Source organism: Borostomias antarcticus (assembly GCF_949987555.1).
Source record: "Borostomias antarcticus genome assembly, chromosome: 24".
In the NCBI taxonomy this organism is placed as follows: domain Eukaryota; kingdom Metazoa; phylum Chordata; class Actinopteri; order Stomiiformes; family Stomiidae; genus Borostomias; species Borostomias antarcticus.
The window spans coordinates 9,831,959-9,855,169 of NC_140257.1; the positions used below are offsets into that span (position 1 = coordinate 9,831,959).

At 44.0% G+C, this 23,211-nt stretch overlaps 4 protein-coding genes across 5 annotated transcripts; 3 read left to right on the top strand and 1 right to left on the bottom strand.

Annotated features, from left to right (window-relative positions):
- The first annotated feature begins 1,617 nt into the window (after positions 1 to 1,617).
- On the top strand, positions 1,618 to 6,237 carry LOC311325450 (GTP-binding protein Rheb-like). Of its 2 annotated transcripts, XM_084458160.1 has the most exons (9): positions 1,618 to 1,644; positions 2,300 to 2,449; positions 3,021 to 3,092; positions 4,094 to 4,161; positions 4,335 to 4,417; positions 4,530 to 4,586; positions 4,675 to 4,722; positions 4,910 to 4,991; positions 5,345 to 6,237. In XM_084458160.1, exons 2-9 carry the CDS (start codon positions 2,398 to 2,400, stop codon positions 5,435 to 5,437), a joined length of 555 nt encoding a protein of 184 aa, XP_084314286.1. In that variant the 5' UTR covers positions 1,618 to 1,644; positions 2,300 to 2,397; the 3' UTR covers positions 5,438 to 6,237. The 2 variants fall into 2 exon arrangements, with proteins under 2 accessions (XP_084314286.1, XP_084314285.1); XM_084458159.1 differs by lacking the exon at positions 1,618 to 1,644 and having other exon boundaries at positions 2,209 to 2,449.
- Positions 6,238 to 6,380: 143 nt separating this feature from the next.
- ly97.3 (lymphocyte antigen 97, tandem duplicate 3) lies at positions 6,381 to 7,709 on the bottom strand. The gene is made up of 4 exons (XM_084458161.1): positions 7,626 to 7,709; positions 7,285 to 7,354; positions 6,795 to 6,917; positions 6,381 to 6,640 (listed from the first exon to the last, which is right to left on the bottom strand). The coding sequence occupies exons 2-4, from the start codon at positions 7,331 to 7,333 to the stop codon at positions 6,528 to 6,530; spliced, it is 285 nt and encodes a 94-aa protein (XP_084314287.1). The 5' UTR covers positions 7,334 to 7,354; positions 7,626 to 7,709; the 3' UTR covers positions 6,381 to 6,527.
- Positions 7,710 to 8,638: 929 nt separating this feature from the next.
- LOC311325687 (gamma-crystallin N-A-like) lies at positions 8,639 to 10,242 on the top strand (the record flags this gene model as incomplete). The annotated part of the gene is made up of 4 exons (XM_084458423.1): positions 8,639 to 8,659; positions 9,076 to 9,324; positions 9,793 to 9,938; positions 10,107 to 10,242. 4 exons carry the CDS (start codon positions 8,639 to 8,641, stop codon positions 10,240 to 10,242), a joined length of 552 nt encoding a protein of 183 aa, XP_084314549.1.
- A 3,788-nt stretch (positions 10,243 to 14,030) lies between these two features.
- On the top strand, positions 14,031 to 22,070 carry LOC311325169 (activin receptor type-2B-like). The gene is made up of 11 exons (XM_084457835.1): positions 14,031 to 14,445; positions 16,493 to 16,700; positions 16,872 to 16,987; positions 17,228 to 17,379; positions 17,725 to 17,868; positions 18,001 to 18,144; positions 18,310 to 18,458; positions 18,603 to 18,717; positions 18,809 to 18,947; positions 19,075 to 19,205; positions 19,464 to 22,070. The coding sequence occupies exons 1-11, from the start codon at positions 14,394 to 14,396 to the stop codon at positions 19,656 to 19,658; spliced, it is 1,545 nt and encodes a 514-aa protein (XP_084313961.1). The 5' UTR covers positions 14,031 to 14,393; the 3' UTR covers positions 19,659 to 22,070.
- Positions 22,071 to 23,211: the final 1,141 nt, after the last annotated feature.

Sequence of the window (23,211 nt, forward strand, 5' to 3'; positions counted from 1 at the left end):
GCACCCCCCAACCCAGCCGCATATTCGCTAGTTAGTTGAAATAGGAAGGACTCTCTGTAGCTGTAAAAAGCTAAACAACTTGAAACAGGCTTTCTATCATGACTGCAATGGGCCCAGCATTGCAACTACAGTTGAAAAACAGGTCCGACATCGAGCAATTACCCATTGTTCCTGATTTATCAGCTAAATACATGGCTAACGTTACACAAACACATGGCTAAATCAGCCGATAACATTCAGACTGACCACTCGCCTGAGTGGAAGCAAACGTTTGGTATCTAGTTAGCTTGCTGGAACTGTATCCATGTATGTTAGTGTATGCCTACACCATGTTAGTCGGTATAATACAAAAATACATGGTGGCTAACATTTTTAGGGGACTAGGCTGGCTAACGTTGCTTATGAACCTGAATTTAGCTACTTACGCGTCGAGGAGAAGAAAGGAGAGATCCGAGTCGCTTTTGATGCCCAAAGTAACTCCAATCTCTCTCCAGATAGTAAAAGACAGTCCAATATTTATCCGTGTACGTGATCTTCTTTTGTCTGACTCTTTTTTAGCCGAAGACCGTGGTGTCTTTGCTCCCGGAGTAAGTTCTCTCAGCCATATTCAGCAACAGACATGTCTCAAACGTCAATCAAGATGACGCTGCCCCTCTCTTATATACGGTGCCGTTCAGGGGGTGGGGCACAGCGTTGGCCGGCTTCGCTCATAATAAAAAGGAATTCTGCATTTGCTCCACATGCACTACACTGTTGGCTATATTTTCTGTACAGATAGTTATGACTCCCCTGGACCTATGTATTGCATATATTGAATTTATTTATTTTTACAAAAAGTGCAGTAAATCGAACAGAGCACCTTTAAGCTGAATAACTCACATACTCCAAAAGGTTTGAAATCCAAAAGGTCCCATTATGAGTGATTCATTTCAGTGTGGTTTCCATGTTCCTTTTTGTCCTTAGAAGCGATGTGCACTTGCGAACTTCCGGTGATCACGCTGTGGGCCCTTAGGCAAGTCTGCAGATGGACCCTATTGGTATGTACCCCCATAAGCCAGGCTGGATCTGGCCTGGTTTTTATCCTGTCGCACCCCATGCACACAACAAACAGGCTGTGTCTGTCCATGGTTCTGAAACAACAGCTGCGTTTCAGGAACTACTGAGCTACTGCTTTTATGATTTTTCTATAGAAAGGCTACATAAAGCTTCAACAGAGGGGGCGAAAAATACATTAGCAAAGAAAATGAAATCCATCCTCTTACCGTTACGCAGACAAAATAGACCAAAGTCGTCTGTTTTCAGCAGCGCCATCAAGTCTAGCAACTAGCAGAGCTAGCGAAGCTAATGTTAGCGTCCTCAGTAGCAGGAAAGCTAACGTTATAGTGGGTGAATTGTCTACATGTTTTTTGTTTCTTCGTCAAAAAACGAAACTTTCTGTGCTTGTAGACCCTGTCGACAACAGCAGCCTTTTTCGGCTGCACGATAGTCTACTTTCTAGTTGGCTAAGATAGCTGATGCATCTATCTGGCTTCATTCAAATGAGTTTGCGTGTTCGCGCCCTCAGCTTGTTCATCTATTTTTCTACTGCGCCCCATGGTGGCTTGGTGGTGAAGTGCAGACATACTGTCATTCACGAGATATATGGTGCGTAGCCTATAGTTCCTTTGTTTTTAACCTATTTTTAGGCTAAATAAGATCCATTACATTGAAAAGGGCATCATTTGTGATTAAAATAGTGGTTGTTGTGTAGGCTATTCAACCCCCTATGTATGATTTTACTGCTTTCATGAGAGCTCATTAGCTCCTATCGAAACCTTGTCTAATGCCAATTGTGCACGTTTTACATGGCTGTAGAATCTATGCATATATACGACGTTGGTGCTTAATTGCCTACTATTGATCGAGTTGTTATTTTGATGATTATACATAAAATTGTTATCTATATCGCATCTTTTGTGAACCTTTACTTTTTAAGAGTAGCCTAGCCATAAATGACATTGTCCCCGACCATCCAAAACGGTCCATTTATTTAACAACCAATAGTCTATCTTTGACGCGGCACCTCACCTAGACAGACAGCTATGTTATCCAACCATTGTTAAGAAAGAAAAAAAAGACCCTCCCTTATTCAATGAACAACCTATCGGAATTGAGTGTTCATGACTAATTCATTAGGCTACAATGCAAAGGGGAGTGACGCAGTTATAATAGACGCTTCATGCTTTTCATATGCTTCCTCAAAAAGACAGACTAGAATGCCATACACAGTTTAGATATAAATAGTCGTTTTTCAAAACAGGGCAGATGTGGATTCTCTCTTTTTCTTGAATTTGAATGCCGCTCCAACTGAAGGCTGCGATACACCCGGAGGACTAGATGCGCTAGCCTGCACTAGATATGCCGCAGCCCAAGTCCCGAAAAATCGCCATCCTCGGGTACCGATCCGTAGGTGAGTCCCGTTACAAGGTCGATTACATAGCCTACTGCACGATGCGTTTTTATGTTGTGAAATTTGAAGGAAGAACAAGGCAGTTTATCCTAAGTTGTAGGCGGCCTCCTATAATTAACTCAAATCATAGGGAGCAGAATCTGTCCCGCGACACCTTAGTGGAGCGAATGAGCGTGCGACCAGCTGAGACGTGGCCTTGCAGTCTCTGTCTATCTAGGTTGTAGCCATGGCTGTTTAACGCGTATTGGCCATGTTATCACGATACAGTCGGAAATGGGAGCTCTGTTAATTGCACTCAAAGTCGATCAGCATACATAAAGTAGGCCTACACGTGCCTGAGGGCCTGTGACTACCCATGTTCAGATGATGTGCTATAGAAGTGGCCCAGACCGTTAGGGTGGGACTATAACGTCAAGGCCTAACATATCCTACTATCCATTATTCTCATGTGATCTGTCGCAGATGTGTCACTAAAATAAGCTGACATTCATCACTTATTGTGAACATAGAATATGCAAAAAGGTGGTGAGGCAGGTTCACCTTTTCCCTCAATCTCCTTTATTTCTTGCAGGAAAATCCTCACTGACAATTCAGTTTGTGGAGGGCCAGTTTGTCGACTCATATGACCCAACCATAGAGAACAGTAAGTAGTCAGTAGGAGGCATCTGTGTGACTATAGAGTTGGCCTTATTACACAGCGTCATTTGCACATGGATATTCAAACCGAATGTTCTGGAGCCTTCCACCTGCTCCTTGGACTCCTCTGGTTGCCTCTTGCTTGCTTAAATAGGACAGCTTAAAGCCCTGTTCATTCAAATACCATCTGGAATATACAGAATACAGTGTATTATACTGGTCTCAGTTGAATAGGGCCCTGGCTGCTAGACCTCACAATCAGCACACGTCTCTTTATTTAGACTTTTGATTGCCTTGCTAGATCCCACAATAGGATACATGTACGTGAGTCTGTGTCTATAGTGTAGCGCAGGAGGCTACTGTATGTCCAGGCCTGCTCAGGTGTGGGGTCTGTGTCATCTATAAATAGACCCAGTAGAGTAGAACGAGACGTCAGCGTTATCAGGCTGATGCTGCAGGCGAAGCGGTCCTGTACTCCCGACGCTTCTCACATGGCCGCAGTACAGAGGCAATATCAAGGCCGTCGTCGTTATTATTGTGCCATGTAGAGAGGCATGCTATCCAAACAGCATACTGTACACATGTACGACACTACACACTCTACAAGGAACACGGCTCAACTAGCCCATGAGTCAGGGGGACTAGTTTGTCTCATCTGGAGGTGCGATGTCTCATAGTGATTTTATTAGAATGTCTATTTTATTTTAATTTTAAAAACATATATATTTAAACCTTTATTTATGCAGGGAGTCCTAGAAGAGAGTCCCAAAGATCCTCTAACTCACACTGACCCCAGAGTTAGAAAATACAGTATGTGATAGCATTGTGGCAATCATAGCTTTCTTTCATCCCTCCATCACCATTTTGGGGGCTTTTGACACATTGCAGTATAAAACCAGGCTAACACATACAAGATACCAGTTATTTGGTGGACAACCCCAGAAGTGAATACATGTGTGACATCATATTTCCTGTGTCATAGCTGTCATCTATTCCCTTTGCCATCAGCATTCACAAAGATGATCACAATTAACGGACAGGACTACCATCTGCAGTTAGTGGACACAGCAGGACAGGTACTGTATGAGGTTCATTTTGGCTTGATGTTCCCGTCAGTCCCAAGCATGCCAATTTGCACACTGATTTAAGGACAGTCATGGCCATTTTGATATGATCATCTTCATAGAGTCTCTATACAGTAGTCTACATGAGAGTGTGATGGTATGATGTTAATACTGCTCTCTCCCAGGACGAGTACTCCATTTTCCCTCAGACCTACTCCATAGACATCAATGGCTACATTCTGGTGTACTCAGTCACATCCAATAAAAGGTCAGTTGTATGTACATGTGTAATGAGCGTGAATGTGTAATAACCGGACTGTTCACTAATATAAAGTTATGCTAAAAACTGCCCCTTCATCTGTTCTGTTTGTCTCTTCCAGTTTTGAAGTAGTACAAGTTATCCATGAAAAATTATTGGATATGGTCGGCAAAGTTCAGTGAGTAACTTTTATGACTCTAATACCATGCATCTTGGTATTTGGATGGATGGGATAGAAGAATGTATATTTAATTTTCTCCCTACAGAGTTCCAATTATGTTGGTGGGAAACAAGAATGACCTGCATATGGAACGGTATGTATACAAACTATTCAACTTTGACTCTATCAGTGACACACAAAACCGTCACATATTCCTCGGAAACTAACATTGTGTTGCATCCCTGGGTCAGTCAAAGCCAGCATTACAGTAGGCATTCTCACAATCTGTGAAGTATTCCTAAAACTTGTGCCGGTTAGTTTGATATCCCTTATTTTCCCAGGGTAATCAGTTGTGAAGAGGGGAGGGCGTTGGCCGATTCCTGGAACGCTGCCTTCATGGAATCCTCAGCTAAAGAGAACCAGGTGCCCCAGAATATAACGCCTCTGCATCACCGTGGTGTGCTGTAGTAGTACCCCCTACTGTACAGCAGGGGGCAGCACCCCACAGTCCAATATGCCTCTCAGCTATGATGTCGATTTCATCATCAATAGTCTATATGTAGAAAGTGTTGATTCTTTCTTTTCTTTCTTTTTTCTTTTTTTTTTTAAATACGCAAACAAGGTTGATTCTTACAAATATATTTTCCATAGTTCTGTTGAGCAGAATGGATCACATTATATCAGAATGTGCCTAGAGACACTGCTGGATAGGGAGGTGGTGTGTAGCATATAGCAGGGCAGAGTGGGGTAACACTGTCCCGTTTGCCTCCCTCCAGACGGCCGTGGAGGTGTTCAGACGGATGATCCTGGAGGCGGAGAAGATCGACGGCGGCGTCCAACCAGGGAAGACCACCTGCTCCATGATGTAGAGCCGCCCAATCAACACACTGGAAACTGCACTGGGAATATCCCGTTACTTGAAGGCTACCTGCCAGTCCTCCTTCACCACTTCATACAGATCCACCATTGGTATTTACCAGTATCTCCATTCCTTATGTCGTCTTCGTTGTTTCCTCCCCTCTCTTGTTTGTAAATGATTGGATGAGTGGCTGTCTGCGTTCATACCTCACACACAGTCCGACTGCCCCCCCCCCACACACACACACACACACGTTTGTGCTAAGAACTGATGCAAAACACAGAACTTCGAACAGATGTATCAGAATAAATGTTTCTCAGTGCTGGTGGTAGGACCAGCGACTGTAATAATTATGTTATTTCACATCAAAGCCCCCCCCCCCCCCCCCCCCAACAGAGAAGAATTCCCAGTTCTTGCCACACTTACACTTAGGAAATGTCCTGGTAGGCCTACATGTGGACATTTGTTCTGATACATCCCCGTTTAGTCCCTCCACATACACATCTCTTTTTCTACTTCCTGTGTTCATGACCATTTTCAAGTATTGTCAGCCAAAAAAATCTACATCCATTTTCTAATGTTGAAAATGTTGTACAAATGTTTTTGATTGTATTCATTAAAGCAAAAAAGTGATTATGTCATTCAGCCCTGTGATTTGTATAATTCTTCATACAGTATGGTGATTTGCATTGTACATACAGTAATTCATTACAAGGAGTGGATGGGACAGAAGGTAACCCGGTGGTTAGAGCATGTGACCAGTGAACACGTCGCTGGTTCGAGGCCAGGCTACTTGACAAGTGATTTCCCATCAATCATTGGCCTACCTACTGTTGTGCCCTTGAGCAAGGCACACCCCAATGCTAGCTCATAATTGGAGGTCGCCTTGGATAAAAGCATCTGCTAAATTACTTAAAATGTAAAATATCAGTTACTTAACCTTGAGAAGGGAATTGTAAGGAAAAAAACAGGTTTATTGCTGTAACTGGTCATACACAATGTCTACTGAGTTGTAGCATTACACACAAAAGGTTTGTGTATATTCACCTTAACAATGCATTCCTTATTGATTCCTTAGTTGTTTTCACCGGCCTAATGTGTTAAGGGTCGAATGTGTTGCACTTGTCAGTGTCACAGCACTTCATGTTGATGTAGGCGTTGGTTTGCAGCATGCTACAGTCTGACATGGCCATGCATTTCTGGTACTGCCCAACTGAGAAGAACGAAGACAAAGAGGGTTAATGTGATATTAGTAAAGTATTAACCTGTTGACTATCAGCTCATCTGAATTTGATGTCCCTCTGGCCAGTGGCGAAGCAACGGCTATACTGTAGTCTTCTAGACCAACTGTTCATAGTGCTACTTACAGGGGGCTCTGGAGAACTTGGCTGCAGCACAACCATCCTTCCCTGGTTTGCAGGACTCCACCGTCAGCTCACACGACCCTCCGGCTTTCTTGGAAACACAGTGATGACAGTCCAGTGCTTTACCTATAATTAGATCATTACATTTACATTACATTACAGTCATTTAGCAGACGCTTTTATCCAAAGCGACTAACAATAATTGCATTTAACGTAGGAAAAGCCAATGTACTACTACTTGCCAGAACTCACAAGTGCATCTTCTTTCTAAAACAAGTGACTAGGAGCATAATCTAGTGCTGAAGGCAAAGTGCAAGATCACGGACAATAGGACAATTGCTGCACTGGTACAGTTTAAGTTTATGTAAAATAAGCCAGCCACAGTTGTTAGTATGCTAATAATGATTAATAGAGAGAGCAGAGCTCCCTGTAGTGCAGGGGTCCAGGGGTTAGCAGTGTGTGTATACTCAGTAGCAATCAGTGACAGACTCACCACTTGTAAACACAAGGGCCAGAGCGAGAGCCAACACCAGCATCTTCATGATTCTGTCTAACAGTGGAACCTGGAGTGAAAGGAAACGCGGGGATTTATCAACAGATGTCCTCCAGATTCTCTTCTAAATACCCCATTTGTGATTGATGATGTGAGAAACGCCATCTACAGCCTGGATGTAAACGGTTACATATGAAGGTTGCTCTCTTTCTGTCTCATGCACACACTACTGTACGGTATATGGGCTACACAGAATACATTTAAAAAAACGACTTTTATACTGTACAGCTACTGCCCTAGCTTTGAATGTTGAAACACGTACAGGTTCAAGTGTAACTTACCTCTCCAGTGCTGTGCTGATGAATGTGAAGTAACTGAGCTTCTCCCCTCTTTTTATACCCTCTGTTTCTTTACACAGTCATATCAACTTCCCTTTAACCACCAGGTCATATTTGAGTAAAGACTTAGTGTTTGCTATTACTGCACCAACCCATTCTCAGGTACAGTACATGTTCAGGCGGTCTAGTGTTTCTCAACATCCTGGCTGTGAATTAAATTATTGCACCGTGCAAAAGAGCAGCTGTCGTCTGTTATTTACCTATGTCTCCTACATGGATATTCTTTTATACTGTAAACATGAATCATTCCTGAACCATTTCACCTTCAGTATCAATGCACCTGATTAATGTTCAAGATATTATCGGTTACTATTGCATAAATGCATGCTTGAACCTGTTATGTGTCATGTATGTGGACTGTACAGTATATGACCTGGCGGACAGTCCAATAGCTTTCCTTCAATGTGCCTTTGACCTTGCTCCATACAACACAAATACAAGTACATTGTGTCTCCTCGTCTCTTGCAACTCACTGGCCTTGGTGTGTCTACCACACACATACTGTACAGTAACACCGATCCAGGTCTGCTCTGTGTCATTCTGTCTACACTCCATCCAATTTCCCTGCATTGCTCTGTGTGATGTTGATTTCGGTCTCTGGCCTTCAATCATCGATGCACCCCCCCCCCCCCACCCCAAAAAAACACACACAAAAAAACACACACAGACTGGAACCTTGCCTGCAAACTCACTGCAGCATCACCCTCAAAACCCAATCAAAGCAAAAACTTTCCCCCTATTGTTGTCCTCCCCTCCTACGCCAAAGTCCAATATCAGCAGTGCCAGATGTAAGGGAAACTGCCCATGTAGCAGAAAGTCTAAACCCTCCATTGTTGAGTCTTTGTTGTTTTGGCCTCGCGATACCGCCACACTCCCTATTGGCCATATATATCAGGGAGTCCAAATTTTCACACTCTTATACTGTGGGACTAGTCCAGACACGACTGTTGGGGAAAATGTCGCAGTACTCAGGAAAGGTGAGTAGTATAACTGGGAGTTTGGCACAGCCATCTTGGTACACCCATCTCAACAATCCGAACACGTGCACGCTCCTGGACACCTGCACACTAACCAAGAGAGGATGAGGGAGGGCTCGTCCAATAAGTAATACTGTTTCTACATTTGAATGAATAGTCAACGGTTTCCAGTGGCTGTCACTATGAGAATTTGATATCAGTGCAACAAATTATTACATCACTTACTATAGGCTACATCTCTCATTGAGTATGCTTACTAAGGATACTTCTAGAGCCTTATGTTGGATTCAAATGAAACTAGGTCTCAATTTTGCCATGCAAAATAGATGTATCTCTGAGAGAGAAGTGAATCTTCAGGACTGATCCTAACCTCTCTCTACCCTTCATCTTAATTCTACTTTTGCGTGGTTGGCCAGATCGTATTCTACGAGGGGAAGTGTTTCACCGGGCGTAAGCTGGAGATATGCGGTGACTGCGACAACTTCGAGGACCGTGGCTTCATGAACAGGGTCAACTCCATCCGCGTGGAGAGCGGGGCCTTCATCTGCTACGACCACCCCGACCTCAAGGGCCAGCAGTACATCCTGGAGCACGGAGAGTACCCCGAATACCAGCGCTGGAATGCCCACAATGACCACATGGGCTCCTGCAAGCCTGTCAGGATGGTAAGGGTTAACGGTCAGCCACTGCGCCACAGCAGGGATCAGCAGTATGAAAGAGAGCTGGATGGGGCTTCAGGATGGCTGGCATACCAGACTGCCAAGGGGCAGACAGACTGGCACATAGAGTAACAACGGGCTTCATGTCTGGTTAATAGTGGGAGACAGAGGCACTGACTGAAATAGAAAGACGTTAGTGTACGTGCTTCGCAAGTACATGAAGCTCAAACAAAGGTTGTTCCGGTGTGCTCTGTGGCCCTTGGACGATTCATATTTCTTTTAACCCAACTAGCAATTACTTTGGTGAGAAGATGCAAAGAAATACCGCAGAGAAGCTCACAGGAATCTTCCTCACCATGTGACCAGCTCAGAAAAAAAACTCTAGGGTCGTAGTCAGAAGGGGACGGAGAAAACATTAAAAGCAAAACACCATGAGTACAGGCCAATGAGAGAGCATGTTATTCTCTCCAACAGCATGGCGAGCACTACAGGATGGAGCTGTTCGAGGAAGCCAACTTCACTGGCCAGTGTGTGGAGCTGTGTGACGACGTTCCATTCCTGCAGGCACGAGGCCTGACCAAGACCTGCATCAACTCCATCAGGGTGTATGGAGATGGAGCGTACGTATATATATATAGATACATAAATAAGGTGTAATAACAGGTGTCTAAAAGTGCACTCAGCGTTGTGCGGACGTAGTATGCTTAGTTACATAGTACTTACTGCTGCATGACATAGAAAACATCCAATCTATGTTTTTTTTCTTCCCTTCTGTCTCTGCCTATCAGCTGGGTGATGTATGAGGAGCCCAACTACCGTGGACGCATGTACATTGTGGAGAGGGGGAACTACTGTACCCACATGGAGTGGCAGGCCGAGAACCCCAACATTCAGTCCATTCGCAGGGTTTCCAACTATTTTTAAACCTCACCAACTGTACCCCTTCACCTCATTGTAGCAGGGTGGTCACATGGTTAGAGCATGCGCATGGGTCATCGCCAGGTATTGTCAACTATGTTTACATTACAGTCATGGAATCCGCACCTCCCCCCGCCCTAACTCACCATGAAGCTGTAAAATAATAAAAAAGGAACAAAAATATTTTATCATATGCTTGTCTATTTATTTTTGTACTGAAAGATTAAGGTTGAAATAAAGTAGCAATAATGCACAATCCTCAATGTTATTTCCATTTTTGCACACTAGCATGTTGTGTCTCATAAAGATCTGTCCACCTGAAGATATACAGTAGAACAATGTTACAAGAACAAGCAAGAGCAGAGCAATGTTACCTAGCACAAATCTTAGCTGGTTCTAGCATAAATCTGGTTTGAGTTTACTAGTCTAGAGCACACAGACAGCTGACCAACCAGACCGTGGAGTGTAACACCACCTAATGTTCCATCCATCATCCTCTGAAGGTCGTCGGTAGTCTTCATCCCTGGAGATGGATGACTCCCCTCTCTTCCCAGTGCTCTCCACCGGAGACAACGCGGTCAGGTCGAGGCTCCCCAGGGCAATATAGCTCAGACCTTCCTTTTTAAACAATGTTACCATAAGAAGCGGATTGTTTCTAACCAGATCACCTTATTTGATTATCTTTATATTTGGAGCCATTTGGCTCTAGTTCCATGCTCTTTTCTCCTCTTGAGGAGGACTCGTCGTGGTGCAGGATGATGAACCCTGACCACCACGCCCCTGCTCCCCCAGTTGCCATGACAATATTTGAGCACATCTGTCTTTACACAGTTTCACTGATGCACTGTATTGAATTACGAGGTCAATATGGAGGAAAGAGGAAGTGCTTTGTTTCAGGTTACACTGCTGGTTTGAAACCCATGCGACCCGACCCTGATACTCATTAAAGTACAGAATGGCTGAGCGACAGTTTCTATGTTCAGAGCATCTTATATCCCCAGGTTGTAACATTCTAAAACATAAACCTACTCCTATGTTTACCTATTATAGTCTTATTCTAAAACTGATTAAATTAATGTTTTCCTCATGAATACATACAATACCCCATAAAGAAAAAGTGAATACAGGTTTTTTAATGTATTTTTTCAAATGTACATTTTACAAATAAAAATAAACTGCAATATCACATGCGCATAAGCATTCAGACCCTTTACTCAGGCACCTTTGGCAGCGATTACAGCCTCAAGCCTTCTTAGGTATGACACTACAAGCTTGGCACACCTGTATTTGGGGTATTTCTCCCATTCTTCTCTGCATATCCTCTCAAGCTCTGTCAGGTTAAAGTCGCACTGAAATGAAAAAAAGCATTCTGTCCCATTTTGGTTCACATAATTGGTCATAGTGTTCACCTATTCAACGATGTATGCCAAAAAAATTACGGTAGGTCACGTGCAATGACGACAACAGGTACCTTAGATTTTAGGCCAATAATCTCACGACATCCACCTGTCAATCAACGCTATCCTTCTATCGAATCTGTCTAAAGTTCTTAAAACCTGTCCACTTGTCAATGTTCCAATAAAATTCCTCTAAATGCATGTCCCACCCTCATAGCTTGTTTGCATCGGAAATATGTCAAACTACAGAAGTTAGATGATATCAAACGTCCATTTCTGTGCGACTTTAAATAGGGAGCATCGCTACACAACTATTTTCAGGTCTTTCCAGAGTTGTTCAATCAGGCTCAAGTCCGGGCTCTGGCTGGGCCTCTCAAGGACATTCACAGACTTGTCCCGAAGCCACTCCTGCATTGTCTTGGCTGTGTGCTTTAGGGTCGTTGTCCTGTTGGAAGGTGAACCTTCACCCCGGTCTGAGGTCTTAAGCACTCTGGAGCAGGTTTTCATCAAGGATCTCCCTGTACTTTGCTGACTAGTCTCCCAGTTCCTGCCACTGAAAAACATCCCCACAGCATAATGCTGACACCATCATGCTTCACTGTAGGGATGGTATTGGCCAGGTGATGAGCGGTGCCTGGTTGTGACACTTGGGATTCAGGCTTAAGAGTTGAATCTTGGTTTCAGCAGACCAGATAATCTTGTTTCTCATGGTCTGAGAGTCCTTTAGGTGCCTTTGGGCAAACTCCAAGTGGGCTGTCACGTGCCTTTTACTGAGGAGTGGCTTCCGTCTGACCACTCTACCATAAAGGCCTGATTAGTGGAGATGGTTGTCCTTCTGGAAGGTTCTTCCATCTCCATAGAGGAACGCTGGAGCTCTGTCAGAGTGACCATCGGGTTCTTGGTCACCTCCCTGACCAATGCCCTCTCCGTCAATTGCTCAGTTTGGCCGGGCTGCCAGCTCTAGGAAGAGTCCTGGTGGTTCCAAACTATTTCCATTTAAGAATGATGGAGGCCACTATGTTCTTCAGGACCATCAATTCTGCAAAAATGTTTTATATCCTTCCCCAGATCTGTGCCTCGACACAATTCTGTCTCTGAGGTTCCCTATGCACTTCACCACCTAGCCACCAGAGGGCACGGGATTGAAAGGGCTGTATCTCCCTGTGGGAAGGTCAGAAAGACATTTGGACTGGCAGAAAGATCTCGATGTAATGAACACAGCAATACCAACATGTCCTGCTCATGCGTGCCTCCATTCATTTGGACTTCGGCTCAGGAGCCAAAAATTCGCCCCAGTCATTGTTAATGGGGCATTTGAAACATATCCTATCCATAGCCATATCTTGAAGTAGGAAGGTCACAGAGACACAGGCTTTGGACTGGCAGAAAGCTCTTGACATGTCCCGTCTCTTGTCCCCTTCACATGCACGTGCGCGCATACTGAAGCAAAACCAAACTTTGAGCGAAGCCAGCTCCCTATGTGGCACTGCAGACACAGCTGGGTTTGGACTGTGTGCGGGGGGAGAGCCCCGAGTGCACCGAACTGCCCCCTGTCGGCTCCAACCCAAGGGCGCCGCCCAAACAAGGCCACCCATTCATCTCCATTCATTTGGACTTGGGTTCAGGAGCCAAAACGTCAGTTTTAGATAGATCGATCCATCAATAGACCATAATAGCTCCACAGGCACTATGCACTAGTTTTAGAATAAGGCTATAACACATAAACAATTTGGAAAAAGTGAAGGGATCCAAATACTTTCCGAGTTGTATATAGCCAGCCTATTCTTGGTCTACTGTAATGCATTCACAACTGTTTTGGAATTGGTTTCACGTCTGCCACAAGTCAAGTCACATTTAGCCTAATTAAAGTGTGGGTCTCAATCATCATTAGGCCCTGTATTAGCAATGAGGCAATAGGCTATCTATTTTTATATTATTCTACTATTATAATATATTTGGATAGATAGAAAACATAGGCTAGAGTTTGCAAAGTTTGATCATACTTGATTCACGGCCCAATCTCTGAGTGACATTTAGACAGACTGAGCACCTATAACTGAAGGTGTTATTCTGTAGGCTATCCAATCACATTAATCATATATTACTAAATGGAACAGCTAGAAATCCTTCAGTGATTTTAACACCAGGAACACTTGGAAATATCTTTAGATTTAAGGCCAATAGATAGCCTACAATAAATCTGGTGTTTGTGTGAATTTTTGTATTTATTTATTTATACCTTCGCCGTTGTTCCCCAAAGCCTTCTCGTCCACAGTGCCGCTAAGCTGTAAGGTCATCCCTCTTGCTGCCTGAATTCCCCCCTTTGTGTTTACACATCCGGGTTTCCCTATTTGCAGCCCATTCCCCATTTAGGAGCCATTTTGGACACAGATCAGCAACATGCATGTAAACCGCGACCTCCCGACGCAGCGGTGCAATTCCATTCAGTAACCTCGAAAAAAGGCCTTACACTTTTATTATCGGTTGATAGCGTACATTAAGGTTTCAATTATTAAATAAGAGTGGTGCATATAACCTACTAATGCACCTCGATAATTAATCGTTTGTGCCTAGGCTACCTTCAACCACTTGCAACATTTGCTCCGAGGCTATTGACACGCGCTTGATAGCCGGATGGACTGCGGAGGCCTGTGGTTGCTTTGATCGTGGACTGATGTTGGCAGTGGGACAGCCTCCGTTTTAAATGTTCGCTAAGGAAAAAAATAGAACGTCTTCCTTGTTTCCAATTTTTAAGAGAGCATGTCTTTTTCATGGTTGACTTGTTCACTTCTTCTGGGAACTTTATGTGCAGGTAAGCGCGTTCATTGTTGAGATAGCACCGCAACAGTTTCAATCCAGCCATTGACCAAATGACTCGAAGTCCGCACAATTCAATGCCTGCAACAATGCAACATTTTTGTTGAGGCTTGCACTCTTGTTACTTTTGTACATCCGAAACCCCCATGTGTCTTATTCTTAGGCTAATAGGCTATTTAATTCATTAAGTTTCTCTTTCAACCTAACGTTACACTGTTAACGAAAAACGGCAGCCTATATTTGGTAGGCAATTATTCAGACCAGCGATCACATCGCCTGTGGTCATATTAGCCTATTATTTATATTTTAGCCACTTTTAGGTTAATGTAAAATAGTTCTTTACCCGCATGTATTTTTTGCAAAGCTATAGCGGCTATTGCATAACACTCCAGTGAAATGCAGTAGCCTAACTAGGCTGTAGCCTACATTCTTTACTTTGAGCGTTTTGTTTTGATTTAGGATGACGAAATGGGTCACTTAGGGGGACATTTTTTTAAAAAGGAGGACGCTTAGAAATGATTGTTTAGTTGGAGGCCATAATGTAGCCCACCGTTCAGTTTTGTTTGATACAATTGTTTACAGCAATTTACAGATACCACATGAAACTGGACTGGCTTTGGACTTGTTATTTTTTGAGGGGGGTGTTTTACAGCTGCCTAGGCTATTTTCGTCTGTTTTGAATTGGTCTGTATGACTGAGTGATCCAATAGATAGGCATACTCATTACAATTTTGAACATAGGCCTACTTTAATATTTACAAGTAAACTGTTTTTCCATGAATAGTATTGTAGCGGCTAGTGGCTGTAATGGCTCATATCATAAAGCAGATTAGGGCTACACTGCTCCTCCAGAATCCATGTTGTTTGGGTTCCGTGAGTGTCAGAGGGAGGGGATTGGGGAAGATCTTGGTAGTAAAAGTCCGCAGATCACGTGACCACTGATATCAGTAACGCGATCGCAGTTCAGTGGAGCATAAAGATTCAAGTTTTGTTCATTGAAGAGAAGTAGCCTTTGCCTTACTGTGTAATGAGCCTAGAATCCATGGATGTATCCCAACGTACATACACAGCAATTTTAATAGGTGTGCTAAGATAATTTTGAAAACATCACTTCTGTGTGTGTGTGTGTGTGTGTGTGTGTGTGTGTGTAATGGGTTGAGGGGTAACATGGGGGGATGGGCAACTACCCCCACCAGCAGGGATTTAAAGAGACAGGCATTATTTTTTCTGTGAACAAAGATAGGACATGCCTAAATGGTCCAAACATTCCTTGGATCACATTTACACAGATCCTTTTGTTGTTTCTAAAAAAAATACATGGTATGAAAATTGAGACGCGTTTAAATGTGATTGAATGTCGATTGAATACACGCGGCACAGTTTAGCTGACAAAAAGGTCATTCTGATGAACAACAGCAGTCAATAAGACCTAAAATGACTTTGAGAAATTGCAAACAGCTGCAGGTTTCATTAACAAAATGGCAGCCTGGCCTACAGCATCTGAGGAGGCGAGAGTCTTGTCATCGCCCTGAAACTTATCAATTGTACTCCACACCAGTTTCACTTCTTACGCCGTTACACCAGTGACTGATGAATCTTCTTATCTGCTATCCAGATACTGACTTATTAAGGAGGGTGCTCTGGCTAAGGTTGCTATCTATTGTAGACACGGTACACTACAGTCTTCTACTACTGTGGTTGGTGGTGACGTTTATCAGTGGATAATTACGTGTCATTTGACCTAAGCAGCAGAGGTCTCAGTTGTTATACTGATAAAATTAACTCTGATGGTTTAAATACTATCTCTCTGTGACATTATTTAATCCGAAGAAGCCCCTCATTTTGAGAGCCCCCAACTTGGCTGGCTGCCAGCGTGTTAGTGGTGGAGAAATGCTCTCACTAAGCTCTTGCTTGGAAAGCGCCGCATTCCAGGAATGAATAGGCCTAGCTCAATCATAGAAATGTCTAGTTTTCAACGCGCCTAATTGAATTGCTGTTAATTTCCTTCGCTGACTCGAGTCCCGGTCCTCCTCCCCTCGCAGGATCCAGCCTCGGGGAAGCGGAGACCAGAGAGTGTGTGTACTACAATGACAACTGGCGGACGGAGAGGACCAACCAGAGCGGCTTCGAGAGGTGCGAGGGCGAGAAGGACAAACGGCTGCACTGTTATGCCTCGTGGCTCAACTCCTCAGGAACCATCAAGCTGGTGAAGAAGGGCTGCTGGCTGGACGACTTCAACTGCTATGACAGGTCAGGTGCTCCGCGCGCAGCGCTGGCGTGACCTCTCCTTGCCTCGTTTCGGTGGAAACGCCCAGTGTTTCGTACATGATCGTTTCATGAGAGTCATGTTGAGGACGCTTGCGTTCAGTAAATGTGTGAGGGGAGTGACAACGTAGCGCTGTGTGCCCATGCGTCCCTCAGGCAGGAGTGCGTGTCCATGGAGGAGAACCCTCAGGTGTTTTTCTGCTGCTGTGAGGGTAACTACTGCAACGAGAGGTTCACCCACCTCCCAGACATCATCGGCAGTGGCAGCCGAGGTGAGTGGCAACCCCCCCCCGACATGCATTCATTAGAATCAGTCATTAGAATCCGCAGTCATTCGTATTGGAGTCATTCGAATCAGACTCATTCGAATCAGAATCATTAGAAGGTGGGAAGAATTATCATTCTAATTTTGATTCTAGTTGACACAGCGGAAGCCAAATTGGAGTCCTATTACGTTGCCCCGATGTGCGCCTTTTTAACGCGGCCGGCTGTACTCGTGTGCTCCTCCATAGTGAAAATCCGCCCTCCGCCCCGAGTGCCCTCTCTCCTCAACGTGCTGGTGTACTCCCTGCTGCCCCTGTGTGTCCTGTCCCTGGCCTTGGTGCTAGCCTTGTGGGTGTACCGCCACCGCAAACCTCCCTACGGCCACGTGGATATCAACGAGGTCTGCCCCTCTGCCTCCTACACACGCTCCATACACACACTGCCTGTTTTCTGTACCCTGGCATAACAGCTCAGTTATGCCATACTGGCATGTAGCCTAGAGTAGTTGTTGTTGTGAAGTATTATTTTAATTATTATGAGATACTGGCTGTCAGGGTGGAATAACCTTAGCAATAGCAGCCGTAGCCATTAGGCCTGTATTGTGCTTTTTGCATGTGGCATATCTCATTGCAGAGTGAAAGAACATAATGATAATTTGATTTTTTTAGCGAAAAAAAATGATGGTAATTTGATTTTTAGTGATCTCCCACAGAAATGTAACTCTCGTAGCCTGTCTGTCTCTCAGGACCCTGGTCCAGCTCCACCTTCCCCTCTGGTGGGTCTGAAACCCCTGCAGTTGCTGGAGATCAAAGCCAGGGGGCGCTTTGGCTGTGTGTGGAAGGCCCAGCTGATGAGCGAGTACGTGGCTGTGAAGATCTTCCCTGTTCAGGTGAGGGACTGTCTCACTGCCCGTCAGTGGGGGCCGAAGCGTCCGCACCGCTAACAATGAGCGATGACTTGATATTGACAATAACAGAAGCGCGTGACGCTAATTCATGGGGTCGTGGGCGTCTCTCTGCAGGACAAGCAGTCGTGGCAGAACGAGCGGGACATATTTCTGACGCCTGGCATGAGACACGAGAACCTGCTACGCTACATCGCCGCCGAGAAACACGGAGCCAACCTGGAGACTGAACTATGGCTCATCATGGAGTTCCACGAAAGGGTGAGAACATAACAAATGAGTCATCAGTCGAATAGTTTCACCAAACTGGTTTTATTTTTTTTATTTTTTGCTGTTACACTGTATACAACTGTCTGGTGAGTAATAACGTGTGTGTGTGTGTGCGCGCGCGTGCGTGTGTGCGCATGCGGGGTTTTGTGTGAGCAGGGCTCATTGACAGACCACCTGAAAGGCAGCACCGTGACGTGGAGCGAGATGTGTCACATAGCAGCGACCATGTCCCGCGGCCTGGCCTACCTCCACGAGGACACGCCCATCTACAAGGGAGAAGGCCCCAAACCCACCATCGCACACCGGTAAGGACAGCCCTGCCCCTCCTGCCACCAACCTTTAAACCCAGGACACACACACATGCCGTTTGATGTGACACGAGCTGACTGTTTTGTGCCAGTTGTTTTTAGACTGACACCAATATCTCGTGGTCCTCAATTTCACCTCAGGGACTTCAAGAGCAAGAATGTGATGCTGCGAGATGATCTGACTGCAGTCATTGGAGACTTTGGGCTGGCAGTTCGGTTTGAACCAGGAAAGGCTCCAGGGGATACCCACGGCCAGGTATCCGCCCCTTGACTAGGTAGACACACATGTATACACATGCACACACACACACACCTACCTCACTCGCACTCTTGCTTCGTCTCTTCAGGTGGGCACAAGGCGCTACATGGCCCCAGAGGTGCTAGAGGGAGCCATCAACTTCCAGAGAGACTCCTTCCTGAGGATAGACATGTACGCCATGGGCCTGGTGCTGTGGGAGCTGGTCTCGCGCTGCACGGACGTCGACGGTGAGTCGGGCGCTCTTCTCTCGGCCCCCCGGGCTCTTCTCTCTGTGCGGCGGCGTTCGGGTGTAACCGACGAGCCCTCCGCTCCCGTCACGTCAGCCCGTTGACACAGTTGTTCTCCTGGTTCCAGGTGCTGTGGGTGAGTACACACTGCCGTTCGAGGAGGAGATAGGTCAGCATCCGTCCCTGGAGGACCTGCAGGACGTGGTCGTGCACAAGAAGATGCGTCCGGCCTTCAAGGACTGCTGGCTCAAACATCCGGTCAGTAATCATGGTTATTAGTCAGTAAATGTACTGAGTAAACGAGAGGTGTTTGCTGGTGCTTTCAAATGGGACTCCACAAGGACACGTGTATATCACAATGCGTTGACACACCGTCTTACGGAAATGTTTGCAAAGAGGTTCCACAGAGGGGCAAGTTGTCCGTAGCGTAGTCTGGACCGTCGTTTGTTTCTTGACGTCCTTTAACTCCCTGCGTTGTGTGTGTGTGTGTGTGTGTGTGTGTGTGACCGGCTGCAGGGTCTGAATCAGCTGTGTGAGACCATAGAGGAATGCTGGGACCACGATGCAGAAGCCCGACTGTCGGCCGGCTGCGTGGAGGAGCGCATCGCCCAGATCTCCAGGACAACCAACAGCACTACCTCAGATTGTCCTGTCTCCATAGTGACGTCAGTCACCAACGAGGACCTACCTCCCAAAGAGTCCAGTACCTGAGTGGGACGTCACCGAACCAACAAGCGACAGTGACTTTTAAGCTCCTGACGTAAAAAGAAAAAGAAAAAAAAATCCAAACTCAGCGGATCTCCGTTAAAAAAACAAACTTGAATGCAGCTGCTATTTTCTCGATATTCGTAGTGTTTTTTGTTGCCGTTTTGTGTTTTTTGGATCAAGTGGATTTTACTAAAACATCTGTTGGCTGTAGTTTTGAATGAAAAACAAGGAGAGAAATAAGCTATAGTATGAGCACCACGAATACATCCACGTGTCGAATCTTAAATTCAGTCAATACCTCACATATTTTGTGTTAGTCTAGACTACTATTATGTACCTCATATGTTTTTTTTTTCTCTGGTCAAGATTGTCTGTGGCCAAACAAAACCAACCGTACTCCAAACCGCTGGATGACGCGCTGCATCGCCCAGGAGGAGCGATGAGACTGTTAGATGTGATTTCTCTTCCTCAGGGGATGAACCTTCTCTTTAACTCAGCGTTTCACCTCTTTTGTCAGTGAATGCTTCAAAAACTAGTTGGCTACAGAAATGGGAAATAACAGGAGCACAGCTTTTTTTTGTGGCGTAGCAAGACGGGAGCGGGAAAAATAGTGTTTGATGATTGGACTCTGAAGAATCAGGACAAAATACCCTTTTGTCCTTGCGGAACTACCTCTCAGGTATCCAGTAGGCCTATATTTGAACATTTTCTACAACACGAGAGCCCAGCTATCTAGCTACTGTATGCTGAACTATATTCCCGGATTTTTTATCAGAGATGCAGAGTTACTCCTTTGCCAGTAAAGGCATTGATTAATGCTATCTGGAGTTGCAATGTTACACATTCTTGATTTAAATTTTTGTGTTTGTACACATGATTGTGAATGAAATGGAGGAATAGACATTTTGAGGCTGGATAAGAAAGGCATATTTTTTGTTTTAACAGCTAGAACAGTGAACCAGTATTTTAAATTAATGTGAATAGGCAACAAGTCTGTGTTTATTGGTGTCCTTGTAGTAGTCTCTCACACACCAATCACAGATAGCTCAGTGAAAACCCAGTGGTTGCCTTTCTCACTTGCAATGCCATACCATAAAATTGAATGTCTGTAATGCTGCTGTGACTACTCAAGGATAGATGTACTTGTATTCTTAGTTTATGCTAACAACTATGGAAGTCCTCTAGTGCTTACTGTTCCTGACCTCAGATATTCTGACAAATACCTCAGGCTTTTATAAATATATATATATATATATCAAGTTTTATGCATTTTATTGTGTTTAGTAGTCAAAATATTTTATTGCAGGTTTGCCTCTTGTGAGTGGAGATTTCATGATTAGAGATTTTGATGATGTAAGAATCTAAAGAATCGAGGAGTAATCTTGTAAATACCTTTACACACACACAGCTGCCGGTCACTGATCTCATACAGTACTTGGGCATTATTGAATTCATTTCCATGTGACAGAAAAGGGACTTTCACTAATCCACTGTATTTAAAAATCGATCTGTTCACTTTCTGTGATTTTGTAATGTGTTTTCTATAGAAATTTCAAAAAACTTGATTGTGTTACTGATTTATGTGATGTACTGATATCAGTCATTTTCAGTCAGATCAGCTGTTTAGGTAGCGCTTACATTAGGAAGCTTTGTAGAGTGTTACATTGTATTTCAGCAAAAACAATGGATGGTTTGGTAAGTTGTGGCCACGAAGCAATTCACTACAAATGCCATTACAAACAGTATTACCTCAATGCTATTATACTGCTAACATTTTTATCAATTCAGTGATAGCTGGGCTAAGTTTGACAATGCACACTGGATCCATCCTCTGTGTGGGTTGTTTTGGCTCCAGACACTGAACATAAGAGTCCTACAGTAGCTGCTTCTCCTCTGCTATGTTGAAGGAAAATGAATGTCACGTACACATCTGCATAACTGAGAAGAGAATACGATACGCCACATGTTGTTGACCACTGCAATATTAGTATGCAGCAATAGTTGATGTCATGGTTTTGTTCATTTCATCAACTGATGAAGTGTCTGATGTTTTACTATCAAATGCAGTATATATAAGATTTTACTGTGAATGCTGTCTTACATCCAGCTTTTCTGATCAGAAACCGATTACCTCATGCAACTCTCATTAAACTCATTAAACACTGAGAAAAGTACCAGGTATAATGTATATAGCTACTTGACAAAATGTAATGGTTTCTTCCTTTTCATGTTTGAATCCTGTGAAAATCTTTTTAATTACAGTTGATTATTGTTATGTTGTCTATTGTGGTAAGACGGAGTGGGTGAGAATGTGTTTTGCTTTGTTTGAATGAGCTGTGTGTGTGTGTCAATCTGTCTCCACTAAAAAGTATGAATGTTCATTTAATACTTGTGCTCTAAAACATGTATGAATAAAGCTAGATGAAAATACATAAATTTTGTATTAATAAAATGAAACTGCTTAACCATGTAAATGTGTGTAGTGTATAGGAGTTTCTATGATCCGATTAAGAGCCTCATAGGCCTTCAGGTTGCTGGAGAAATCTTATCACATTTTTTCCATAATATAAGGAATGCACCGAGATCATTATCAGAATCTGTTCAACCAACAAAATTATCTGTACAGTATTTGCATTTGTACTTGGATAGAAACGGGAAGTGGGCGTTGTCTATACCGGAAGTAATCGTATTCCCTAACCTAATATTCATTGGCAATGCCATTTTTGAGCCTTCAAAGCATCAAATTGATTGATTTAAATTGGCATATAATTAGCTCTGAAATATATTTCTACATCCTCATACTGTACCTTTAGACTGGTCTTAAGAAAAAGGACAGCCAGGCATTAGGGTGTCATAATTTTAGCCACAAACTTTTCAACAAAAAAAAAAAGTCCACTAAAGATTTAAGCCAACTTTTTTGGACAGCCATTGTGTGTACAGTGAGCTACACAATACTGTCATTAGATTTTGGACTACACATCACAATGGCAAACATGCTAGCCTACAAAATGGTGAGATCACCTCACCACTCTATGGATGAAATCAACACATGCTAGCCTATAATTAAAAACTACAGATTCTAACTGTGACTCTAGAGGCAAGGGAGATGAGTTCTCAATTACTGGGGTGTGGGGGAAACAACTTTGAAATCCAACAGTAGAGGGCACTGTGCTAGCATTTCAGATGCCAGCTGTCACATAACTAGCAAAATTCGCTCTCACAGAGTCGGACCACAACATGAAGTGAGCAAATCGGAGTTTGGAAATGTATGGACATTAATGAAGTGTGCTGCAAAATGTGCAATGCGGTACTACACTCTACTACACTACTCTAGTTGACAATAACATTACTCTTGTCTAACATTATGGCTCTAGCCATGTTTTTTGCAATGTATATAAAGTCTGCCGGTGGAACACAGTTTCAAATCCATACCTACCAAAACGTAATGACCAGCTAACACTAGCTGAGTTAATGAAACTTGCTGCTTGACCTTTCAACTTTATCTGACAACGGGTGAGTGAAAATGTGTCCTCTTACTGCCTCGCTGTAGCCATTG

What these genes read in the sequence shown, in the direction of transcription:
- LOC311325450 (XM_084458160.1), top strand. Translation starts at nt 2,398, where the DNA reads ATGCCGCAGCCCAAGTCCCGAAAAATCGCCATCCTCGGGTACCGATCC. An exon ending in TGACCCAACCATAGAGAACA is followed by an intron (nt 3,093 to 4,093) that starts GTAAGTAGTCAG and finishes CTTTGCCATCAG; the next exon opens with CATTCACAAAGATGATCACA. An exon ending in GATATGGTCGGCAAAGTTCA is followed by an intron (nt 4,587 to 4,674) that starts GTGAGTAACTTT and finishes TTCTCCCTACAG; the next exon opens with AGTTCCAATTATGTTGGTGG.
- ly97.3 (XM_084458161.1), bottom strand. Translation starts at nt 7,333, where the DNA reads ATGAAGATGCTGGTGTTGGCTCTCGCTCTGGCCCTTGTGTTTACAAGT. An exon ending in GGCCCTTGTGTTTACAAGTG is followed by an intron (nt 6,918 to 7,284) that starts GTGAGTCTGTCA and finishes ATCTAATTATAG; the next exon opens with GTAAAGCACTGGACTGTCAT. An exon ending in CAAGTTCTCCAGAGCCCCCT is followed by an intron (nt 6,641 to 6,794) that starts GTAAGTAGCACT and finishes CGTTCTTCTCAG; the next exon opens with TTGGGCAGTACCAGAAATGC.
- LOC311325169 (XM_084457835.1), top strand. Translation starts at nt 14,394, where the DNA reads ATGTCTTTTTCATGGTTGACTTGTTCACTTCTTCTGGGAACTTTATGT. An exon ending in AAACCCACCATCGCACACCG is followed by an intron (nt 18,459 to 18,602) that starts GTAAGGACAGCC and finishes ATTTCACCTCAG; the next exon opens with GGACTTCAAGAGCAAGAATG. An exon ending in CAGGGGATACCCACGGCCAG is followed by an intron (nt 18,718 to 18,808) that starts GTATCCGCCCCT and finishes TCGTCTCTTCAG; the next exon opens with GTGGGCACAAGGCGCTACAT.